At 40.4% G+C, this 25,611-nt stretch overlaps 1 protein-coding gene across 1 annotated transcript; it reads right to left on the minus strand.

Annotated features, from left to right (window-relative positions):
• Positions 1–1,169: 1,169 nt before the first annotated feature.
• LOC145406782 (protein Spindly-like) lies at positions 1,170–25,231 on the minus strand. Its single transcript, XM_080277879.1, has 11 exons — positions 25,097–25,231; positions 23,126–23,302; positions 22,464–22,631; positions 19,582–19,761; positions 18,482–18,691; positions 14,921–15,079; positions 10,755–10,825; positions 8,420–8,610; positions 7,284–7,454; positions 5,025–5,179; positions 1,170–1,301 (listed from the first exon to the last, which is right to left on the minus strand). Exons 1-11 carry the CDS (start codon positions 25,229–25,231, stop codon positions 1,170–1,172), a joined length of 1,749 nt encoding a protein of 582 aa, XP_080134005.1.
• Between the last annotated feature and the right edge of the window lie 380 nt (positions 25,232–25,611).

Below are 25,611 nucleotides of genomic sequence, written 5' to 3' on the forward strand. Positions count from 1 at the left end.
ACTAACCACGGCTCCAAGTCTCGGAGCCTCATCTTCAAGCCTCATCAAGCAGTTTAGCCTATATGGCAGTGTTAGTAAAGCCTTTAGTATTACATTTCAGTAATATAACATATGTCTAATTAACAGTATTTATAGTATGGGTAATGTGTCATTAATGGGTAACTGAGGGGGAAATACGTGGCTGACTCCAGAACCAGCTACCACTTATTACCTGTAAAGTATATGCACGAGTTTCGCGAGTTTTTGTTTCCCGACGCGATTGTGGTATCAATTAGACGTGAAACTAGTGAGTGCACTTTAAGTGTATTCCATTTCACTTAATACTGTATTCCCATTTTTCCTTCTGGAAGAAAAAAAAAGTAAAAGTAAATAAATAAATATATCCTTCTCCCCCCCCCCCCATTTACTGTTGTTTGCCTGATTTGTAGTGACAAAACAACAGAAAGTAGTGAAGGAAATGTAGATCCAGATACAGGTTGTCTCTGGCTTAAGGGCCAGGTTTGTCTTGATAGTATGTAAAATAGAACTTAGTGTAAACAATATTCATTCATTCATCATCTAATCCACTGTTGCCCCATGGGGCACACAGGAGCCCAGGGCTAGGCAAGTTGGTCCTGACAATTAGGATGAGAGTGACCAGTCTCACTTATCCCTGAGTGACATTATGTAAGCAATAAATCCCAACCATACCTTGGATATAAACCTGCACCAGCTCATACATATTGGCGTAATAAGACAGGTATATGTGAAGCTGCAGAACATGGTGAAATTTTTTTTGGTCTATCAGATGAACCCAGGATTCCATGGGCTTGAATGATGAGTGCATGGAAGTGTGGCCCACTGAATTGGGCAAATTTTGTCTGTCTGGACACTGCTACTCCTCTCCCTGCCCTAGGGTGGAAAGGAGGTCCGGATGATAATGATGAAGGGAACCTAATCTACAAAATGATATGGATGTATAGTTTTACAGGAATTAATTCATTTGAGTTAAGAAATAGATAATTATTTCTAAACCCTGCAAATATTATTTGTCATTTCACTTTTTATGCTGGCAGACAAGTATCTGTTACCATGCCAAATAAAGTCTGAGGACTGACAATATGTATAAACAATGTACATATTTTTGATAAGAATGCACAGATTCTGATATTCAGTTCATACTAAGTTTATTACTGCATTTTGCATTCACTTGCTTCACTGCTGCTGACGGTCACAATTGGGGCTTCTACTTTCTTCAGCACTTTTCGTTTTCTTTCAGCTTTCGTGAGTCCATCCTCTGTCTTCACTTCAGCTTTCTGAACCTAGAATATAAATAATGTTTAGGAAAAGATACTGCGCTCCCTTGCTTTCATATGGTCTTAGTTGTGTGATCATGCTTTAGTTTACACTCCCTAATCTTGGATATGAGGTCAAAAACATCAGCAGTTAAGTCTAAAAAAAAAAAAAAAAAGGGGGGGGGGGGGCATGATGAGCCACACGGCTTCCAGCAAGCTCAGCTGACCCACAATGCCTTGCACTGCCCTTCTCCTTGTCTTCTTTAGTCTTGTGACAGTACACACCACTATCAGCTTGGCAAGTATACTTCACTGCTTACTGAAGCATTCTGTCTTACACAGAATGTCTGAGACAGTGATGACTATATGCTGGGATAAACTGAAGGTTGCTTAGCATGTTACTGATATTGCTCACTGTGTTGGTGTAAATCAGTTGACTGTGTTCACAGTTTGAAAGTCAGAACATCAAACAGGTACCGCAGCTTACTCCCTGGTGCAGGTTGGCTTACAAACTGGTTGAGACCCCTTAACACCGGATATTGCACTGGACTGCTGGTTAAGTCCTGTTTCAGCACTGGATGTTGCATAAAATTATATACATACATACATACATATATATATATATATATATATATAGACAGATAGATAAATAGATGTAGATACAGATATATATATAGATATGAAAGCTCTAGTGAATGGGCCACATATTTTCATTCACTCACCAGAATTCTGACTTCACCTCACAGGCATACGTATCCACACTAAGACACTTCATACTATCTATACAATGAGTATCGCTTCACAGGATCGAACAGGGATGCCAAACCCTTATCATTCACCCATCAGTACAAAATCCTTCCAATTGGCTCAATCCACTGTGGGTTCCCTAGACTCATCATTCCATACCTCACTTTCACATGCTCATTTACCATACCAGTTTGATGAACCACGCCTCTTCCCACCTTCAAACTTGCTCAAATATGTCACTTCCATCATATATGCATATCCATTCTCTCCACATGACCATACCATCTAATCACACTGTCTGATTCTAGTGTCCATAGACTTCCTTACATCTTTCACAAATCACAGTAGTCAGGTTTCATGGTACGACTTCACTGTGCAATAAACTGCTGTAACGATGAACAAACAGTAAGACCCATTTTCAGAATAACGATGGCGAAATGATCATGAATTCACCAGAATGATGCCTCCGAGTCAGCTGAGCCAATGTTTACATTTGCTGTGATCATCTGCCTTTCATTCCATTTCATGCATGAAAGGTCACTGAAACACCACTGTTATTGCCAAATCACAGTGCAAGTGCTTAACAAATAGTGCAGTGTGCAAACTTAAGTGAAGCAATAACCCCCCCCTCCTTTTTTTGCATGAAAAACTGAAACTTGCAACTTCGAAATTGAGTCTAGTGTGTCTCCTGTGTGACACAGCCTCCCAGTCATTTGTTGAAGCCCACGATGGCTATTCAGTGTTTACATCTGCCATGATCATCTGCCTTTTGTTCCATTTTGTGTATGAACGGCCACTGAAACACCACTGCTATCACCAGATAACAGGGCAAAAATATAACAAACAGTGCAGTGTGCAGTTCTAAGTGAAGTGAATTTTTTTTTGTATTAAATAGCTTACAGCTACTGCAGATTGACTTAGGACCTCCCCCCACAAGGTATTACAAAACACAGAAGTCATAGTATATCACAATGTTTGTTCATGAAATGCCATTCACTAATATGAAATCATGTTTCCCTTGTTTTTCAGGACCAGTTGGATGCGTTTTGGCATGGAATCACTTAGATCTCTAAAGTAATCTAAGGGCATTTCTTTGCACCAAACATTTGTCAGTTCAGTCTTGAGGTTGTCCAGATTGGGTGTCTTCTTCTCTGCCATGATTTTCTTCATCTTTGCCCAACAGTTTTCCATCGGATTCAGATCCGGACTGTTGCCAGGCCAGTCAAGGACCTCAATCCGATTATCTTGAAGCCATTTTGTCACCATTCTCGACTTGTGACATGGAGCTTACTCGTGCATGAAAAAGTCGCACCCATGAATAGCAAAAGAGTTTAACAAATGATCTTTCAGAACTTGAATGTACCTGCCACCATTCATCATCAAGTTTTTAGGAGAAAGTAGAGGCCTCCTCTTCCCATTTCACCTGAGAAACACCCCCATACCATTACTGATTGTGGGTGCTTAACAGTCGGCACCGTGTAAGCAGGGTCATATCAACTACAGAAGGCAGGGCAACGAACCTTGGCAGAATGCACCTGGAACACTTGAAATGTGCTTTCATCGGAAAACATAACTTTTCTCCACTCATCCGATGTCCAGTGTGCATACTTCTTGGCAAACTGAACGCGCTGCTTCTTCATGCAGTCAGTGAGAAGTGGTTTCTTGGCTGCGGTGCGGCTTGGCAAACCCAGCTCCTTCTGCAAGTGGTGTTGGATAGTTTAAATTGAGACGTCTTGTAACAGCTGGGGAGGCATTCTCTTCAATTCTGCTGCTGTCAGTCGAGGATTCTTGATTGCTTCCTTCTTCAGAAGCGTATCTGTACCTCTGGATGTCATCTTCTTCTTTCCACCGCCATGCTTGTACTCTGGTACGACATAAGGTGGCAGGCCGTGCGCTGCAGCAAGAATCTTCATGACGGTTGACTTTGCGCGTCCAGTACGTTCACAAATCTTGTTGATAGGCACATTATCCTGCCTCCATGCAATAATACAGATCCTCTCATCCCTTGAGCTGTACATTCCAGGCATGAAAACTTGACTCTAGGAAAATAACGGGAAACAGTAATGCATACGAAAAAAGAGGGAGGTGCAAGCTCGGAGCAACGGGAAAATACACTCCCACTCTTGCTTCTGGGCAAGCACTGACGTGCTGAGCGTTTCGCCACCTCCCGCCAACACCAGAGTTGTTGCCAGTTACTTCTTGCCCCCAAAATTCACTTGGTAGAGGTGGAAACACAAAGCAAAGACAGACAACTCACCCATAGCAATTCTGTGTGTGTAGGTCCTAAGTCAATTTGCGGTGGGTGTAAATTTTTTTTTTTTTTTTTTTTTTTTTTGGTCAAGGATCCCCTCCCTATTCCCACTGGACCCATGTTGTATTGACCTCGTAATGCGATGGACTTTCACTTGATGTAACCCTATCATGTAGTGAGTCCTGACTGTATTCCTTATCCTGTCCACTCTGCACACTCCATACACACTGCTTAACAGACCCATTTCCACTGCTCATATTCCTGATTTTTCATTTTCACGCCACACCACAGTATCACACTTGTACATTACAGTAAGTGCCAAAACTCATGCAAGCCTCTTGCAGTCACCATTAAAAGTAAAGTAGATTCACAAAGTATTGTAACAGTATGTAAATGCAGTGGGAAGCTAATATGCTTGAGAGAGAGAGTGAAGGAGGCATGTATGTGTATTTGTATGTGCATGATTTTGGATGACTGACTAATTGATGAAGGAAAGGGTTATATTTTTCTGACTGACTGATGATGAGGGAATGCATTGTATTTTTCTATTCTTATCCAATGTGGCCAATCCCACTGGTGTCGAGTTTTTTAAGACTGCCAAAAAATGTCCCCCCCTCCCCCCAAGTTCTGATGGCTGAGCTGGTAAGAAGATGGTACACATACCAAAGTACTGTAGCATATCATCCTTGATTAGTCAATGTTACTGTACCTTATTCTCAAGTGAAAAAAAAGTCTAACTGAACTTCACTTACCTGACCATCAGATTCCTGCACTGTCACCACCTCCCCCAACTGCACACATCTCTTCCCCTTCTTCTTTACCTCCAACATAGTTGGATCCTTGTTTTCTACATCGTCCTCAGTGCCACCTCTACTTCTGTCTTCTTTTGTGCTTGCCTTGGTAGTAGCTTTGGTTACATTGGCTGTATCTGTGTATGAAATTATGAAGATATTAATTCTGAATTAACCAGTAGCATGAAGTTGCCTTAGCCTGTATGAGGTAATGTAATGTACAATTCCACTAAAATCACTATATATGCATTAATGCAAATAAGATCAGTAGGCTTGGCAACAGTTTGGGAGTGCCAATCAGCCCACCACGCAATGTGTGTTTACTTCTTGCAAGTCTCGGTGGGGGGTAAGGTTTTTGTTTTCTTTCCCCATGAAGTAATTTTTCGTCTAAATTTCGGCCAAACAGAATTAGGTTACTCAACAACAACAATTCACCATTATCTTCTGTCTCACACAATGCTATTACACCACACATTCCTTCCATAAACACTTTTACAATCTTTTAGTTATTCATTCACACCTCTAGCATTCTGAATAGCCACACGAGCATACCTAGCATTTCTGGACGTGCACATGATCCAGATCTGAGACTCTGCAACCTTTTTAGGATGAGGTTTAAGTGCCACCGTTCCTCCCCCTTAATATGAATGATGCCACAATTCTTGTAATTGTGTACAGAGCACTAGTGAATTCCTTAGGAAGAAATGATGCTTTTAAGAAACAAAAAATCAGATCATTATTATAGTATTATTATTGGCTGCTTATAAGGCAGTGGGATTCCCAGTCCACTTCACAAAGCTAAATTTAAAATAATGACAAGGATATTAACCCTTTGACGCCAGGCTTATTTTGGCTCAGCCTCCCTCTCGCCACGGGCATATTTCCCTACACAGTCTTTTTCAAACCTTCATATCTAAGAAAGTATAGAGGTTAGGGAAACAAATCAAAAACCATATTACTCATCAACTCCTCTTCTTGCGAATGAAAGCATCCCCAGGTCTGCAGGCGGTCACGTCAATAAGTGTGGACGTAATGAAGAACATTTGGCACTTGAAGCAGGATGTTTCCATGCGTGTGCGCAGGACCCCGACTTTGGGTGGGGAACCGAGAGGATTGGTGCGGCTGCAGTGTTTATGACCTACGTGACTTCCGTGCTCACCACTGTCTTCTTCGCTTTCCACAGCTCAGGGATTGTCCACCTCTTCCTCTGATGGGAATGCGTCATTATCATAGGCCATTCCCACCTGAAGCAGTGTGAGGGCATGACCAGATGTTTCAGAGCAGGCAAGGGTGGGCACATGTGACATGTCACTCTCAATGTGACAACTTCCATTATTTTCTGAGGAAGTAGCAGCCGTGGCTCAGTGGGTTAGAGCGCTCCGCTCTGACCGAAGGGTCAGAGGATAGAATCCACCCAAGGGTCATTGATAGACATCAGGAAGGGCATCTGGTCATAAAATGCTACATGCTTCAGTCCAAAAGTCCTCTACCCACGGGCAACGCCTTAGCCCTTCGGGGATACCTGGCGTAAAACCAAATTATTTCTCCACTACTAGATGAAACAGACACAGTGGCATCCAAGGCATGCCCTATGTCACTAACACTGAGCCCTTTTGTAGTATCCTTGGGGAGAGGCTTGGCAGGGGTGGACGAGGCAAGGGGTCCAGGTGAGGTGGGAATGGAACTGGACGAGGAGGATTCAGAAAACATTGCTCTACACCTGGCTAAGTCACTGAGAAGACTGATGGGCACTTGCATTGGGTGGTGGGACTCTCTCTCTACCCTTTGGTGACAAGATCAATTGGCAAGCAATTCAAACTGTGGCAGGATTGCATCTGCAATTCCCTCTGACATCCAGTGGTAAGCATCCACCCCTTTGGCGTCGGTCAGGACCAATGCCCGACACACTGGGACTAAGCTGTACCATGACCAACCTCAATAAGTATGCAGAACTCTTAAATCTTGCCTGTCAATGTCTACATTATCACCATGCTTGTATTCTGTCTGGACCAAAGTGTGAAATTTAGACTAAGGGTAGTGCTGGTAGAGGTAGACTTTAAGTGTTATGGAAGAAGAGAGCAGAACAGTGTATTGGTGAAATAAAAGGAAGAGGAGCGTTATATTACAGTGCTGTACTAGTTCATCAGTGACTGTCAGGGATACTGTCTATTAAAACTGTTATTAAGCTTGTAATCAAAATGATTTAAAACAGGAACTAACCATTATCTGCATGAGAGTTGATGATCTGTAGTGTATTGACATCAACAAGTTTCTCTTTCAGTGGCTGAGGAGACTCCAGAGATGCTCTGTTTGGCACTGTTTCTTCTGGTGAACTTTTCTCAAACCCAGGAATTTTTTCGACAACTACCTTCACTTCTTTTAGGTCTGATTCTGAAAATCACAAAGAGAATATAATTGTATTAAGTTACAACTATCATCAGCATTAATTCAGAGATTCCAGTAAGACTTCCCTGTAACTCTTTCTTGGCTCAACTCCAGTATTTTTACTCAAATTCACAGTCCAGTCTAATCCTAATCCAGTTAAATACCTTTTTGTACAGCTCACCAATTTAGTCAGTCTCACCTGGTAGTCATATTCTTCAGTGTACACAACTGTACATACATACATTCATACACACACACACACACATATATATATATATATATATATATTAAGTAAGAGAACATAAAAATGTCTTTGCATGACCACCTATTTTTACATTTACAGTGAGTGAATCTGCAAATGTCCCAAGCAAGAGGTTTTGTCCATTTTACAATGTCACCCAGATGTATTAAATTGAGATGGGAAGAATCATCCCAGATTCAGTATGCTGAGTGTCTTATGAATGTGCTTCAGCACTTCCTTGTGAGACAGCCTGAGCACCCCAAACATGCATGGGAGATTTGTCACTGCTACATTTACATCAGCATTATATGCAGCCTCAATTAGTGCAATGTGGGGTGGAAATTGCCTGAAAGCCTGAAGTTTTGATGTTGTACTAGTGGAATGGAAGACTGACTTGACCCAATATCATGAAAACTATTTGGTCTGTTAAGGTACTCAGTATAATCACAGTACTTAAAGACAGCACTGCAACAGTGTACTTAAGTGAGTGGATGATGGGTTCACACACGTACCACTGTTATAAAAGACATGAAGTGCTGGAGAGGGATGCAATCATGCACTGGCACCTAAATTTGTAGTTCTACTGTCCGGTTATAAATACATCCCCTAGCTCACTCCCTATCCCACAAAAGGGGGGACTGCAGAAGGGCAACTTAAGCTTGCAGGTAACAGGGTTCATTTTCAGATGAGCCTGGGGCTACAACAGCAACATAAAACAAAGTATACTAACCCAGCTTTTCACCCTTCTTGGTTGCTAAATCTTCCAGTTTAACTCGGAGTCTGATAACCTCAGCACTCATGGAATCTCGAGCCATTTCTGTCTGACGTAACTTCCTCTGCAGCTGGAGTATGCGATCACTGAGGACAACTTTGTCAAACTGGGCAGTTTGTAATTCTTGATCAAGAGCAGCAACCTTTTTTCTTTGAAAGAAAAATTACTGGTCAGTGACACTACCTGCTTTAATCTGTCTTATCAGTGGAGGAACCATTTAGGAAGCAACTCAAAAGGATTTCCTGCCACCTTAAGAGCAGTGGAGATGGAAGGGTATATCTCAGTCAGCCACTGGACTACTCAGAAATTGTTTGCACACTCCACCAGGACAATGAACTTAAAAAAAAAAAAAAAAAAAAAAAAAAAAAAAAAAAAAAAAAAAATAATAATAATGCTTTACCCCAATGATTGCGGCTGTATCATATATGATATCTGAGTCCAAATAGCTCTGACTGTGGCTGTATCATATGTGATTTCCTGCTTTCAAAAATTTCGCCATCAGACATGGTACAAAATAAATCAGCTAGCAACTCGTGGCACCCTATAGAAAACTGCAATACATAGATTATGCATTTTTATGAGGAAAAGAGCTCAGTTGCCTACAACATGCTGAAGGTACTGGTATGATATCTTCAAGATGCCACTGCTAGCGGTAGCATTCTTTTGTTTACAACATATTACTACTACACTGAAAATATGCAAATATTGTAATTTCCATGTTTGTGAGTGAGAAAATGCTTGTCCGTCAAGAAAAAAATCAAATATAGTGACACCTTATCTGATCGCAAGATTGACACTGATGACACTGTGCAACCATAACACATCGTTCGCCTGGCACCAACACACACGGAATATTTATTACTTCACGGACCTGTTTCAGAGTTTTTTTTTTTTTTTTTCTATATTGTGTTATATATCATTGAACTCGGGATTTTTTTCTCTATCTTTTGACAATACTATATTTTTTAAATACAGTACTTTTTTCTGAATATTTGAAAACTCCCACACACGGGATGTACATGTAAACAAACACTGACGCAATGAATAGGTTAAAAATTCATTACCATCATGACCTTTTCCCCACTTAAAGACCATATGAAAATCCACCATGAAAGTAGCCATGGTTTCATTCTCTAGGATAGGTCCTGTGGAAATTCATTCAGAAATCCAATCTGGAAAGCTAATTTTGTCAGTAATGCATTGATGATTCAGCTTTGTTGAAGGAAGATGGGTTAGAAAATGCAAATACTGTTATAACTTAAACAGTAAATATGGAATTGGCATCCCATTCCTGTTAGTCTTGACAAGCTAATTCCAGCAGACTGTATTTTGCGACCTGGCTTGGTTTCAGTTCTGTGCTGATGTTTCAGGTTCTTACACAGAGGTAGGGGAATGTGCTGCAGCTTACCGCCTGGGAGAAATGCAGGGGGCCGGCTAGGCAGCGAGAATTCCTAGGGACGTTAGGAAGATGTGAGAGCTTTCTATCTCTATGTGAAGTCTGAGGGTGGTATTGTGTTGGCACAGACACAATTCATGGAAACATTATACCCCAGTTCTGTGGTTCAGTTGTGGCTAACTAAGAAGTGGCCTACATCCACTGCACTTGTAATGATGGAAAGTACTTATGAGTTGCTTTCTTCAGCATGTCATCTCCACCTCCATAAGAAAGTACAATTAGTTCAGGCAACAGAAATATATATATAGGTATGTTTTTTTCAGTCCTCAACTTATACAAACATCAACATGCTGAACTGTCATGTTCATTTCAATGCAGGACATGTTTTCTTGATATTATCATGACCATTTTTCACATCCCCCAGAATCTTTGTTCTGCCTCGTCTAATAATCTGCACATATTCACAAACCCTACCACTATCATCATGCTTTCATGCATTGGCCTTGATCACCTAATGGTGGCTATCATGCTGCTTGATCTCTGGCAGCCTCCCTAATCCGTCAGTTTACATCATCCAATACTTCTCCACCTACAACATACTATAATTATATCCTTCCATAATCACTGTATTAATTTGTCACATGTTTTTTCCAGATCATTAAATTCCTCCTCTCATACATTCTTCACGATCTGTCTTACTAAAAACATGTGATCCACAAATTCTCTGCCATTTAAACCACCCTGTTCATCAGTTACCAGATATTCTGACATATTCTTTATCTTCTCTGCAATCATTCTTCCACATACCTTTCCTACAACACTAAGCAGACTTATCCCATAATAATAACAAAGTTATTCTACCTGTACTTGAACATTTCAAGCTGAAAGTTTACTTACTGACTCTCTGTATACAAACTTTTGAAAAGTTGATTGCCAGTACCCTCTCGATCTTCATCTTCTGTTTTCACCTGAAATAAGTGTAGAAATACGCTAGCTACACTGTCACATCTCATGAAATACTAATATAAAAGCTACAGTTTGATTCCATTATACTGCTAACATGAAAATTCCTATGAACCACTTGCTATTTTATATACATTATATATATATATATACACACACAGTATAATTCTCATTCATTCATTCATTCATCATCTCATCCAGTGTTGCCCCATGAGAAGCGTAGGAGCCAGAGGCTAGGTAAGTTGGTCCTGACATTTAAGATGAGTGACCAGCCTCACTCATCCCTGAGTGCCAATGCATGAGAAATAAACCCCAACCACCCCTTAGATATAAACCTGCACCAGCTCAATCTGACTGGAGCACCTTAATTAACCATTAAACCACCAGGCACCAAAATTTGGTTATATGGTTACCACCCAGCATGGTAAGTGGTTTCCTGGTATACAGGAAACCATTTGGCTTGTAACTCAGTGTAGAGTCACCCAAAAACAGAAGGAACAAGAAAGAACAAAGGAAAGAAAGACAGAAGAGGAAGGAAGGAAAGAAGAGAGGGAAAGGCAGGTACCAAAGAGCAGCACTACATCGAGTGAGTGGATGGTGAGTGCCCCTACCTACCACTATTTTTTATATATATATATATTATACAGGGAGGTCCCGAAGATACGAGCAGTTAGGTTCCATTTGGCAAAGTTGTATAATGAATTCTAGTATAACGAAACATGTAACTAATGGTAAAATATTGGTTGGGTTCAAGGACCCCATCAAAGGTAAGTTTTCAAGCCAAAATATACAATACCAAACGCAACAAATATATCTATTTTACTGAACTGTAGAGTAAGCAATCTGAAAGAGCAAACAGTATGCAAATAACACTGCTGCACATTAATTAAACATATATATCACGCATAACACTCATCTGTAGGTGGTGATGTGTTGGAAGTTCAAAGCTGGCGGTCGCCAGCTGAGCAGTCCCGCTATTTCTCTCCGAGGTTTGAGAGAAAACAGCGGTGACTGCATTTGCTGGGATGACTGAGTTAGAATCCTCCCACCTCTCCCCAGACTGAATGTCGTATCATTGGATTTTCAAGATCACATATTGAAAATGGTCCCTAATTTACTCTGGTTGTATCATCGGTTTCTCGTACATCAAATGGTCGTATAATGGGATCTACCTGTATATACAGTATGTACTGTATATATATATATGATTTTCACTAAGTGGGCGCTCACCATCCACTCACTCGATGTAGCGCTGCTCTCGGGTGCCTGCCCTTTCCTCTCTTCCTTCTTTCCATCCTTCTCCATCTGTTTTTCTTCCCTTCATCCTTTCCTCTTCCTTCTGTCTATGGGTGACTCTACACTGAATGACAAGGCAAATGGTTTCCTGTACACTAGGAAAACATTTACTATGCTGGGTGGTAGCTGTATAACCAAACTGTGGCACCTGGTGGTTTAGTGGGTAATTAAGGCGCTCCAATCAGATTGAGCTGGTGCAGATTTATATCCAAGGGGTGGTTAGGGTTTATTGCTCACGTTATGCCACTCAGGGATGAGTGAGGCTCGTCACTCTTATCTTAAATGTCAGGACTAACTTGCCTAGCCCCACGCTCTTCATGGGCCAACATTGGATTAGAAGATGAATGAAAACTAAGGTGTTCATTCTTATCATCTTTACCCATTCTTACACCTAAAGATGATGCACAGTATAAATAAAAGGCAAAGAAAGAGAGGTTTAAAAAATGGAAGACGTTTCAACACTATGCCTGATCAGATGGGCCACAGAATATTTATGCAGCAATCAACCACTAGCTGAATAAAATCATCATGTAGTATCATATCAGAAAAATAAATAAAACTCTTAATGTATTGACAGGTTAGTGGAGTTTTTTTCCTTATCATTTGTGTCTGGAGGATCCTTCTCGAACTGAATAAAATTGTCCAGAGGTACCGTAAACTGGGGTGAATTCGGACAATTTTTTGTTTTTTTTTGTTTTTTTTTGTGCCATGTAATCTAGTTTTTAATTCAGTCCAAGATCTTAAGTACTGTATGTGGAGCTGGTCCACTAGGGTATCGAATCATAGCAGTAAAAAATTTAAAATGTTTCATATATAATCATAGCAAATATAGTAATGGGTGTCCGAATTTGTACTCAAACTTTGGTGAATTCGGACATGCTGTATAAATTCGTACATAAATAGAAAATGAATGCATATGACTACCCTGGGTTCCCAGTTTAGTCTCGACCGTATGCAGGGCCATTTCGGACGTTCTGGGGCTTTAAAAAAAATGTTCTTCCAGTACAAAAATAATGCCACTCCCTCACAAAATAAGCTAATGACTATAATGAGATATGAACACAACAGCAATTTTGTTTTTTTCCTTGGTTTAAATAAAACATATTAGAACACATGTAGATAATATAAATCTAGCTACAAACTTTAGTACAGTACTGTATATGGAACAATCATTTCTTGACTAATAATTTCATTTTTGGAAGACTAATGGAAAATAAGTTACAGGTGATATTTAACATGATTATTTGGCTTTACCAGATTTTTGCTTGCCTTTTTCACTACGATAAGGACCTTGATCTCCACCAGTTCTTTTCTTAAATGTTCGAGTCATTGGGTTACCTTGTTTAAAAAAGTAGTACCATAAAAGCTCAAGAATATACCTGTAAATGATACATATGAACCCAATTACACACAATATCCACATCTGGCAAATTATAAGCAATTGTACATTGTAAAAAGTGTCATTTTTTTGTTCATACTCCCCGTCCGAATTCACCCCATGTCCGAACTGACTCCAAATTGCATTAAAATTTTAAAAATTTCATTAAATGCCCAGTTAAGAGATTAATTGAGAATATAACGACAATTATTTACTTTGCACTTTCACACTTCACATGAAAGTACATCTGGGCACTGAAGATTTTCTTGCATATATTCATTAACATTTCTGCCAAAGAAAGTTTGCCAATGTTACAAATTTTATTCTTTTTACATATGTTTGCTTTTTAGTATATATTTGGTATGTGTCACGTGATATATTAAGTATCTTTATACACGAAAGTACAGTAAAGAATTACAAACAATTGGGAGCAAACAGATTTCTAATATGTTTATTCATTAATTATTAATTAATTTAAACAACTTTTTATTGCAATAATATCCGAATTCGCCCCGAGTCCGAATTCACCCCAGTTTACAGTAGCCAGAAACAAGAACAAAAAGGTTTCATCATAATGAAGAGGAAGACTACAAATAATATGCACATACAGTACCTGTATATTAGAGTTGCTGGGTAAAGGAAGACTACAAATAATATGCAGATACAGTACCTGTATATTACAGTTACTGGGTGGCTTGGACAGGTATCATTTAGTCTTATTTTCGTTTATAAAGGCTCCACCATGCTTGCATGCGTCAGCCTTGGTCATATAATGGCGGCTCTCCATGCTGCTCAATCTCTGGCAGCCTCCCAATTCAGTCCCTTATCCCTGAGGTCACACTCTATGACCTCGTCCCAGGTCTTTTTCGGTCCGCCTTTCATAACCCTACCCCCAACGTTAACACTTCTCACTTTCTGCACCCAACTGTCATCCCCCGTCCTCTCCACATGCCCAAACCATCTCAATCTACCTCTCCTCATCACAACACCAATACACTCCAGTCCCATCTTTCCTCTTAACTCTTCTATCATAAACCTAGCCCCCTTAAGCCTCTCATTCAAGGATGCACTGCCATCCACCTAATCATACTATACAAATCAAATGCCTGTACTAGATAACATGCAAGGTTCTGTCAATTCTCCTCTCAACTAGAGTATATGAAAATGATTTTGAATCAGGCAAAAAACAACTACAGTATTTCCATCAGTTGCCAGGTGTTAACCATGCAATTCATTTTTTTCCTGTTAGTTTAAATGCCATACTGCTGAATATACCGTACGCCTACCCCTTTAAATTTTATGGTTTTGTCTTCACAGGTTTACAGTTCCCACTTCACCCTCTTCACTTTACCATCCCCTTCCTCTTGAGTCTGCAGGCATGGTAGTACAGTAGTAACAACATTAAAACAGAAACACTAACTTTTACCGTAGATGTCGCGGAAGTGTGAGAGTTTTCGAGCTCCTGACATCGCTTAGTGAATATCTCCAGCTGAGCTCTGGCTGAACTCAGTGAATCTTCTAGGTGCTTCAGATACTCCCCATCTGCTCGGGTGTTGCTCAGACTTAAAAGTGATGCCACTTGGAGCTGCAATCAGAGTTAAATCAGTGAATTGGAATGAAATTGATCTGGATAGCCTGTGGAATGCATATACAGGTTGCTTAGTTAAGAATGCTAAAGTGGTGTGTGGTGTGGCAAGAGTAAAATAAAGGAGAAATTTATGGAATGGTGGGATGAAGAGGTTAAGAGAGCACTGGAGAAAAAGAGGAAGAAGTGACTAAAGTGGTTTCAGGACAGGGGCTCAATTCAAATAAGAACTGAACATACTGAGGGCAAGATGCACGTAAAGAGACTAGTGCAGTGGAAAAAGGAGGTAAATGATGATCCAGGAAGAAAAATGAAAGCAAATTACTCTGAAAATAGGAAGTTATTCTGGAAAGAGGTGCGGAAAATGTAGAAGGGACAGCGGAAAGAAATGTGAAAGTGTGCAGGATGTAAGTAGTAGTATATTAACCCATGGGGATGGAGTAAGGACCAGATGGAAAGAATGTTTAGAAAGCCTGATGAACTGGAATAGAAAGAGGAAAGCCACTGTAAACATGATTGGTTTTGGGGGTGTGCAGAGAAGGAATGCAGTGCCAGGAAATGTGACACTCGCACAGGTGAGGAACGCTGTGAAGCTGCTAAAAAATGGGAAAGCAGCTGGGGTTGATAAGATGATTGCAGAGATGATTAAGTGTAGTGGAGAAACCGGAATGAAGTGCATGATGAAGATATGTATGAAGGCATGGATATGTGAAACTGTGACAGCAGAGTGGAAAACCGCTGTGATTGTACCCCTGTACAAAAATAATGGTGGGCAAAGTGAGTAAAAGAATTATCGTGGCATAAGTTTACTGAGTATTGTAGGGAAGGTATATGGAAGAATTATTACACAGAGTGTAAGAATGATATCAGAAGTCTTAGTGAGTGATGAACAGGGTGGCTTTAGGAGTGGCTGAGGATGTGTGGATCAAACATTTGCAGTGAGACAGATAGTGGAAAAGGCTTGTGAGGACTATAAGGTGTTTATGGCATGAATGGATCTGGAAAAATCATTTGACAAAGTAGACTGAGAAGGACTGTGGAAGGTTTTGTGCATGTGTGGTGTTGATGGTAAGCTGCTGGGTGCCATCAAGAGTTTTTATGATGGTAGTGAGGCATGTGTAAAGGTAAATGGGCATCTAAGTGAATGGTTCACAATCAATGTAGGCATAAGTCAAGGTTGTGTGATGTCCCCATGGTTGTTCAATATATATATATGGATGGGGTGATGAAAGAAGTAAAAACACGAGTAATGGAGAGAGGGATGGCATTTGTAATGAATGGTGATGGATGGAATATCTCAAAAATGTTGTAATGGATGATGCAGTACTACTTGCAAATACTGGAGAAGAACTTGGAAGACTAATGCAGAGTTTTGGTGACGTCTGTGAGCGTCGTGCATTGAGAGTACACATAGAAAAGAATAAAGTGATGGTAATCGAGAGAGAAGGTGACTTCCACTGTGATGTTAGAGTGAATGGAGAGTGACTGGAAGGGTACAGTAATAGAAATGAGAGGAAAATGTGCAGAAGACATGGAAAGTTGAGTGACACAAGGAAGGAAAGTAGCTGGTGCTATGAAGGCCTTGATAAGGAACAGAGGCCTGAGTGCTGCAGCTGCACGAGGCTTACATTAAGGAGTGTTGGTGCCAACTTTAACATATGTAAGTGAGACTATGATGTGGCATGAAAATGAAAAGTCAAGAGTGAGAGCAGTGGCAATGGGACTGCTGAGGAATGTACAGTATGTGGAGTGAGGAAGTCTGTGGACACCAGAATTGAAGGAAGTGTACTGAGATGGCATGGTCATATGGGGAGAATGGATAACCAAGTGGTGAAAAAGGTATATCTGAGCGAATCTGAAGGAGGAAGGAGATGAGGTAGGCCAACAAGAAGGCGGAGGGATATGGTGGACGAGTGTGTGAGGAAGAGAGGTACAGAAGTTGGTGAGGCTAAGGGACTGTCAAGAGATCGAGCTGGGTGAATGAATGTTGTGAGAAGAAGTACATGATTGCATCCCTTTTTAATGTGAAAGCGTCCAGATTTGCTCTATCATATACATTTATGTGAAGCTACAGAATGTGGTGAAAGTTTTTGGCATATCAGATAGAGCCAGGATTCCGGGGGCTTGAATGATGAGTGAATGGAAGTGTGGCCCATTGGAATGGGCAAACTTGGGCTGTCTGGATGTTGCTACTCCTCACCCTGCCCCAGGGTGGGAAAGGAGGTCCAGATGATGATGTTGATGATGATATATATTTATTTTTCAATCATCATCTAATCCTGTGTTGTCCCATAAGGATCATAGGTGCCTGCGGCTAGGGAAGTTGGTCCTGACATTTAAGATGAGAGTGACCAGCCTCAATCATCCCTGAGTGGTATTACGTGAGCAACAAACCCCAACTGTCCCTTGGATATAAAACTGCACCAGCTTAATCCAACTGGAGCACCTTAATTACTCACTAAACCACTAAGCGTCATAGTTTGGTTATATGGCTACCTCCCAGTGGAGAAAAATATTTCCTGGTGTACAGGAAACCATTTGGCTTGTCACTCAGTGTAGAGTTACCCATAGACAGAAGGAAGAGGGAAGAATGAAGAAAAGAAAGACAGGAGGGAAAAGAAGGAAAGAAGGAAGGAAAAGGGGAAAGAGCGGGCACCCAAGAGCAGCACTACGCTGAGTAAGTCGATGGTTAAGCATCCCCATCTACCACTAAAATAAAATCTTGATACTACTGTAGTGAACAATGATATCCCTACAAAGACTAAATGACAGCAAGCCAGTTCCTGTTGACCAGTAGGAGAATATGAAAGGCAACCCATTCACACATAGAGTAAAACTGATAAATTTAAATTTTCACAGCTGGCCGCTCACCTAACCTTTGTAGTTAAGTTGTGGATTTCTCCCCCCAATATCCAGCCTTAAAGAGAGAGAGAGAGAGATACAGCACCAGCTTTGTAACAAAAGATGAAACTATCTGCAGCTTAAAAGAAAGTATAGTATGTGAAAAACATCCCAAACTCATATGTTACCATAGCAGGTTAGCATCCTTACTTCATGAGTATAGTTCAGTGCACAATTATTGTACCTAGAAGCATAATTAACTTTCTAGTAGTTGTTTCGAACCTTTGATAATACCAACAGTCCTCAAGTAAACAAATGGTAAAACAAATACTGCCCCATCAAGGGCAGTGGGGCCTGGGTCTAGGCAATTCAGTCCAGACATATAAGGTGAGAAACCAGTTGCTTTCCTCTCAGTGGTAAATTATTATACTGGAAGCGACACATTCCAGCCATCCCTTGATTGTAAACCCTCATGGTCCTTATCCAATTAGAGTGCAATAATCCACTGGACCACCGTGATTATTATGCAAGAATAACAGTATGGTAACTAATAAAAACAACCTTCAGTTTAGTCAGCTGCTGAGTTTTAAGGTCACACTGCTTCTTGAGGATATTGTAATTTGTCTTGTACTTGGTGAGTTGTTTCTCCATGGCTTGACGTTGATCTTCCACCTCTGCAAAAAGAGAGTTGCCCTTCCTGTTTGGGTCTGTCTCTGCCAGTCTCAGACTATCGACCTCTAGCCGAAGCTCCACAATCTCTTCCTTGTTTTTCTGAAATAATGAGGGAAAGGCAAACATGTAACACAATATGATGGTGACTGCTATTAGTAATATATGCCACATTTTTTATGAGGATATACATCAACAGTAAGCACTTTCTAAATTATTTCACTGTTTGAGACATATTTGTGAATACTGTAATATTCTAAGTCAAGCCCAATGACTTCATTCAGGTTAGAGAAATTTCTTCCAGTGAATGACTTAATACTTGTCCTGATTAAACCTTTTGGTGACTGAAGCACAACCATCAAAATTATATTGGCTAATGCCAAATAATTTTTGCTAGTCAAGGGATTGCTCCCCCCAGTGAATGGGTTCAAATCAACTCATTATAATGCCATACTTCTTCTTATGGAATCCTCAGAATGGAGCTGGCCATAGTACAGTTGATGTTCTGTATGAACTGGAAGCTCTAAAAAGAATATCCAAAGCCAGCTAGCCTATTGTAATTTCTTCCTCAAAAGTTGCTAAAAATATCCATTCAGTATCCAATTCTGTGCTATTCCATTAGGGATGTGAGGAACCAGGACTAGGCTGCTTAGTCCAGACATGCAAGGTCAGATTGACCAGCTTTTTTATCTCTTTGCAGTATTATATGAAGAATAAACCTCAGACACCCTTCAGAGTGAGATCTTTACAAATCACATCTGTTTGCAGCACACTAACTCAGTAGACTACTGGGTGATTAAAAAGTGTATGAGGGCAACGATGCCAATGCACCACAATATATAGCATGACGGCCCATCCTTGACTTCCCTGTGTGCAAGATAACATTTCAGTAAAGTGGGAAGTACTTCAAAAGTAACAGTTGGAGCCATGGCTGCCAAACCTCAAGGAAGAGCATGGGACTTTGATTTATTGACTAAATTATAACTTCTTACCTCCAGCGCATTATAGTAAGCAGTACACTGACACTCCTTCTCTTCCAGCTCATTTTCAAGATTAATCAGCTTTTCCTCCACCTGTGCGAGTCTATGCTTACTTAATTTGGCCTCAGATTTCAGGGATGAGATCTGCAACTCTAATTCTTGTTTTTCAGATGTCAGACACATAACCTGACTCTGAAAAGAAAGTATAATCAGGACAGCAACTGGGGAAATCAGAAGACAAAGAAACTGATGGAATACTTGGGCATGGTCAAGAAACAGCTGTAGTTACTTATCTTACAGACTTTTTATTACTGTAATCTAGACAGCTTTCTCAGGGAGCTGAATGAGTGAGCAGTGATCGAGGAGTAAACCTGGATAAATGGGTGTGGGAGTCAAGATGGATATCAGCATCAGATGAATGAGTGGCCCTAATTAATAAATGCTAACCTGTGTGAATGCATTCCATACCCATTTTTGTGCCTTGCCGTATTAAAAAAAAACAATCCCCCACTCCCAGAGAAGCTCATATTCACTCCTTTTCCAAAAATTTAATTCATTCCCTTTTTCCTCTTATCTATCAACCACTTCACACATTTCTTATTCAGTATAGTCCCTGATTCTATTCAAAATTCATTCTTATATCAACCCCCAGTCATGTTCTTTTTTCTTCCATATTCCTTTAAACTTCCACATCCCACTAACCTATTCCTTTCTTATCAAGTTATACTGCTGCATCATCAGATGGCTTTAGCATTCTTGACCAAACACTACATGTATACACTCCACAAACTTTCCAGATCCATTTGTTACCAGATCTTTGACTCTAACTCCTCCATTACCTTTCATTTATAGTCACCTATGGTGGCTGAGCTGGTAATACGTGGTGCCACTGATTCTCCTGCCCTGGGGTTCAATCCTACCTGAGGGTGGACATTCAAGATGGTGCAGTCGTATGTTCTTTGGTGTGATTTCACTTGTTCATATCTTGTCAAGGATCCTCCAGTTATACGCAGACATTTATTCACTAACACAGCCACAAGAACACAATTTCCACACATACTACTCACCCTACACTCCAAAAGCCTTTCAACTTATACCTACAGTATGTGAAGCATTAGGCAAAGGTGGGTCACTTCTCAAGGACAGAAAGTGATGTTTCTCGGCCCTATGGATCAGCTGCCCTTCAGAACCCATAATACATGGCTTGAATATGTATAGTAGGGCTGCATGTTCATGCCAGGTGCATGCAAGCCAGTCAATACGATAAAACATTGCATATGCACCCACCGTTCTGAAGAGCGTAATTTCTGCAGCCTGTAATCTAGAAATTTCTCCATCACTCACTGCTCAAGCTTCATCCATACATGACTGCCAATAGCAGAAAAAGCTTGTAAATGTTTTGGAATGGAAGGGACAATAATAGGTGTAACGTAAGGAATAACTAAAAGAATGCACAGAAATACACTTAGACAGTATGGGTAATTTCAAAGAATGAATGTAGACAGGATGCCAGTCTCTGAAAGTGAGGCTACGGGTAATGTTTGATAAGGAAAACTTTATGTGGTGCAGAAAGAGTGAAGCAGTACATTAAAGAGCGAAGGGTGGGGGTGAGTAGTCAGAGTAAGAGATGCCATAGTGAGGACAGAGCAGGCTGGAGGTGGTTCTTTCATGGCCATCCCATCAAGAGGGTCTCAGGATGGAGCACATCAGATATGACGATGATGATGACTAATGCAGTACAGCGGGGTCTCCCAATATGCGAGAATATGGTCAACAAAATGCACCGCATACTGAAAATTTTGCATATTAGAAACCATTGAATCGATGGAAATAAATGTACAGTATATTATCGTTAACACCTCACCCTATCTTTGTCATTTACAGAACTTCCCCCATTACTGACTATCATTTTAAGAAAGACTTCTGCTCAAAGAAAGATAACAGAATTGTGGAGTGTGCTTGGTTGTGCTCCATTAGTATAATTGCAGGAGTAGCAGCATTACTTTTTTTTTTTTTTTTTAAATGTGTTCGACTCTGGGTATAGGCTTCACAGCCTGCTATCAAGGCCCAGCAGTCCTCCTACATACCATACACCTCTACATGTCACCACTTCGGCGCTAACACCCACCGTCCATATTGAATACATGCTAGGGCTGTCTCATACAGGACTGGTGTATTGGTATTAGCGGGGGTATTTTTACGACATGTCAGCGGGTCTTCTGGTAGATCAGTAAAGCCTGATTTAATGAAATTCAAATCCTTAAACTGTTCCCTGCCCTAGCCGGGATTTGAACCTGGGTCCGTTAGGATCGCACGCCACCTCTCTACCGGTTGAGCCACCGCCTCCCCCACTTACTGGCCTCCATAAGTCTTGATGGTTTGTAAAATCTGCTCCTTGTTCTTAAGAATGTTCCTCACTGTCAGTTCAATTAAGCCAAGCTCATGTCCAATGTTTGAGTTCCTTATACTTTGCTTATTCAGCTCCGGTGATTCTCTTATTCTTGGAATGAAACGGTGGGGCCATGGTGTTTTTAGCATTCCGGGTCTTCTGCAATGCTAAAAACACCACAATATGCGTGCTTAGCATGGGGAAACAGACTGAGCCTTGAGACTTGACTTGAGAGACCCCTTCAGGGAGGGTAAAGGCAGGAAACCAATCAGCCATCTGGTGGTGGCTTCGGATACTACCATTTCGAGCAGGAACATCATTTTCCCCTTGCTTTCAGATGATGGATTAACATTTTAGAACCCCATTTCCCATATTAACAAATTTATTTTTTTTCCTGAGTTGCGTTTGCATACTGAGATCCCGTATAGTGGGAGACCCCACTGTACTGTATATAAACACGTACACATTAGAGGTGAATGTGAGAAAAGTGATCATGATACAGTACCTGCATTGAGGCAACTGCTTCATCTGTGGTCTGATCATGAATTGAAATATTGTATACATCCAACTGCTCCTGTGATTCCTTTAGCTGACTCTCCAGCAATTCACATTTGTCTCCACTCTGATGCAGCTCTAGTCGTAAACTCCCTATAATACCCTCCAACTCTAGTACCTGAAAGATACGTTATGAATAATAAGGATGCACTGAACAGGGAAGTTTATTATCTAGCCTGATGAATTTGACGGACAGTTACAAAGCCTGATCACACAGTATTTTTACATACCAGTATATGTATATACTGTATATATATATATATATATATATATATATATATATATACTGCATATACACACACACAGTACAAGAGGTGGGAAAAATATGTACCGTAATACGGTGTTGTTACAATAAGCAAACTGTTTTTCCTTTCCTAGTTTTGCAACTTTGAGCTTCTATAGGCTGATCATATTCTTTGCAACAAACTGTGATTCTCAGCAGACATTCTCACTGTAAATATGTGATCTATGCACCTCATATCCTTCCTGAATCCACACTATTACTCATTATTTTATCTTCTATAATGCTTTACATCTTCTCACTTATGTTCAACAGACTGTCTCTGTATGATTCTGAAACTATCTACTGCACACAGGAACTTTTTAGAGTACCTTTTTGGTATACTTCTGCAATTCTTGTTCTTTGCTATGAGTTGCAAGAGCTGTAAGGGCTTCCACCTGTTTCTTTTGTTGCTCACGCAGTTGTTCTAACTCCACAGCCAAGGAGCTTTCTGTCTTCAACTTAGCCTCCAATTTGAGAGTGATGCAATGCTTCTCTTGTTCAAGTGCCTGTAGAAGGAACATCAAATAAGTTACCATACTACACCAGTAACATGATAACAACAACAGACTGCTTTGAATACTGATAAAACTTTGCAGCCTAACAATAACCCATATGGTTTATAGGCAGCTATTTAAGAAACACATACAGTAATACCAGTTCACAAAATACTGTACTATACATTCAAAGGACTTTCGTTGACCAGAAAATGACAGGCAATCAATTCTCTCAAATGATGGGTTGGGGGGGGGGGAAAGCACTGTATGCTTGAGTGTCCCTTGTAAGAGAGAGAGCAGGATTTGGAAACCACTATATACACCTGTGTTGTCTGCTGCTGATATGGTTCTGGGAAATGAGGATGAATGGGAGTTACAAGGCTTGGTGAATAAGGTTCTAAGTTTGTACGAAACAAAATCTGCAAGCGAATGTTACAAAGGGTAAAGTTATAAATGGTCTGTGAGGGGAATGAAGTAATGGTGCTCATAGTGAGAATAAATGGTCTAGAAATGGGGAATGGAAATGCCTTCAAAAGTTTAGGTTGTGTGACAAGCAAGGACCATAGTTTGGAGGATGAAGTGAAAGAAAGGATACAGCAGGGATGGATGGCAACAGGTAGTAACTCTGAATATGGAACACGGAGGTAAGCAAGGAAGTAGCTAAAGAAGTCACTGCATAACAATACCAACAATGTAATCCCCACTCTAAGGTATAGAAATGAAGCTTGGATTTTGTTTGCGGGACATAAGTCAAGAGGTGTAGAAATGAGCTACATGTACAGTAGCTATTTAAGAAAAGCATGTGGAGTTAAGAGGAGATACAGATAGACAAATAAAGAGTCTGGGAGCATTGTGGTGATGATGTGGATGTGCTATGCAGCATAATAAGTATCCTGAGATGGTCTGGCTATGTGGAGTATGGAGAATGAGAGTGGCCAGAATAATGTACGTAACTGAGGTATAAGGGGAGAGGGGGAGAGGAAAACCATGAATAAGATGGAGAAATGGGTTACAGGCCATTATTTTTTCTTTTCCTCCCACAAGATATCCCAGAGATATTGATGGATTTCATTGAAATTTTGTGGATATGTGGATCATGGGTCAAGGATGAGTTGGTTAAATTTTGGTGGTGATCTGAGTTGTCTGGTATAGGCATTGGCAGAAGTATGTGCTCTCTGAGTAGTGTCTTGTTCTGAGTTACACTCCTTTCTTACACATGGGCATGTAATGTACATATTAAACCCATGGGCAGCATGATGATTGGGTGTTTGTGTTTGACATACAGTAAACCCTCTATAATTCAGATTAATCGGAGGGAACCCTATGTTGAATTGTCCAAAAGTCCGTATTACTGGAGCTCATGCTTGCTCCTATCCCCAAATCACACCCATGCTCACTAAAACATGGCTTTTTCACAAAAATATTGAACAGATCAGTACAGCATATTATTACTTTACACTCAAAGACTGCACAATACAATAAATAAAATAGTGTCAAATCTTGATAATAAAGTCTTGCAACACAGTAGTAGAGAACAGTACACATACCTGTACCGAAGGTACTGTACAGTTCTTAAAAATTACATTTATTATTACACATCACTACAAAAACTGTTCACATCCACTTATCACTGGAATCCTTTTTGGACTTGTCTCGCTTAATTCGAATTTCAATCCAAATTAAAATTATTTGTCTGGTGGTCAAAAAAGATTCAAAATAACCTACTTTCGAATTATTCAGGTTCGAATTAGAGAGGGTTTACTGTAAACATTAACAGATATGCATGACTGTTAATTACATGCCAACCTCCACTTTCTTGCTGAGTTCCGTATTCTCATGTAGAAGCTGCTTTCCATACGTGGCAGCCAAGATGGTGTTCTGCTCTGCCTCCTCTAGCCGCTTCTGCAGCTTCTGGACCTCATCACATCCTCCCTCATTCATCGTTCAGGCTGAAGGGATGTAATTTAAAATAGGAAAAATTACTGACTGTTTACTTATAATGATTACCTATGAACCTGAATGCAGAAGATAAATTCAATCATGCAAGTTCCTCAATGGTACTCGACCTCTAGTGAAATGACTAAGGTCGGTACAGTTGGTGTAGTTTCCGGTGAACTATTAATAATGTACAATAATTATTATTATTAGTTACAACAATCGGGTTCATCAAAACTCTAGATGGACATAGTTCTCAGTTTACCGTTGGTTACATATATTGGCAATGACTATGTCGGTAAGGACTAAAGCATACCCAATGAGAGCCGTTAAGAATCCAAGAAGCCAGATATAGGCCGACCTCACAAATCGTTGACGCCACCAGA

Source organism: Coenobita brevimanus, chromosome 71 (assembly GCF_032717465.1).
Source record: "Coenobita brevimanus isolate Jiangsu-jjx chromosome 71, ASM3271746v2, whole genome shotgun sequence".
NCBI classification, from domain to species: Eukaryota; Metazoa; Arthropoda; class Malacostraca; order Decapoda; family Coenobitidae; genus Coenobita; species Coenobita brevimanus.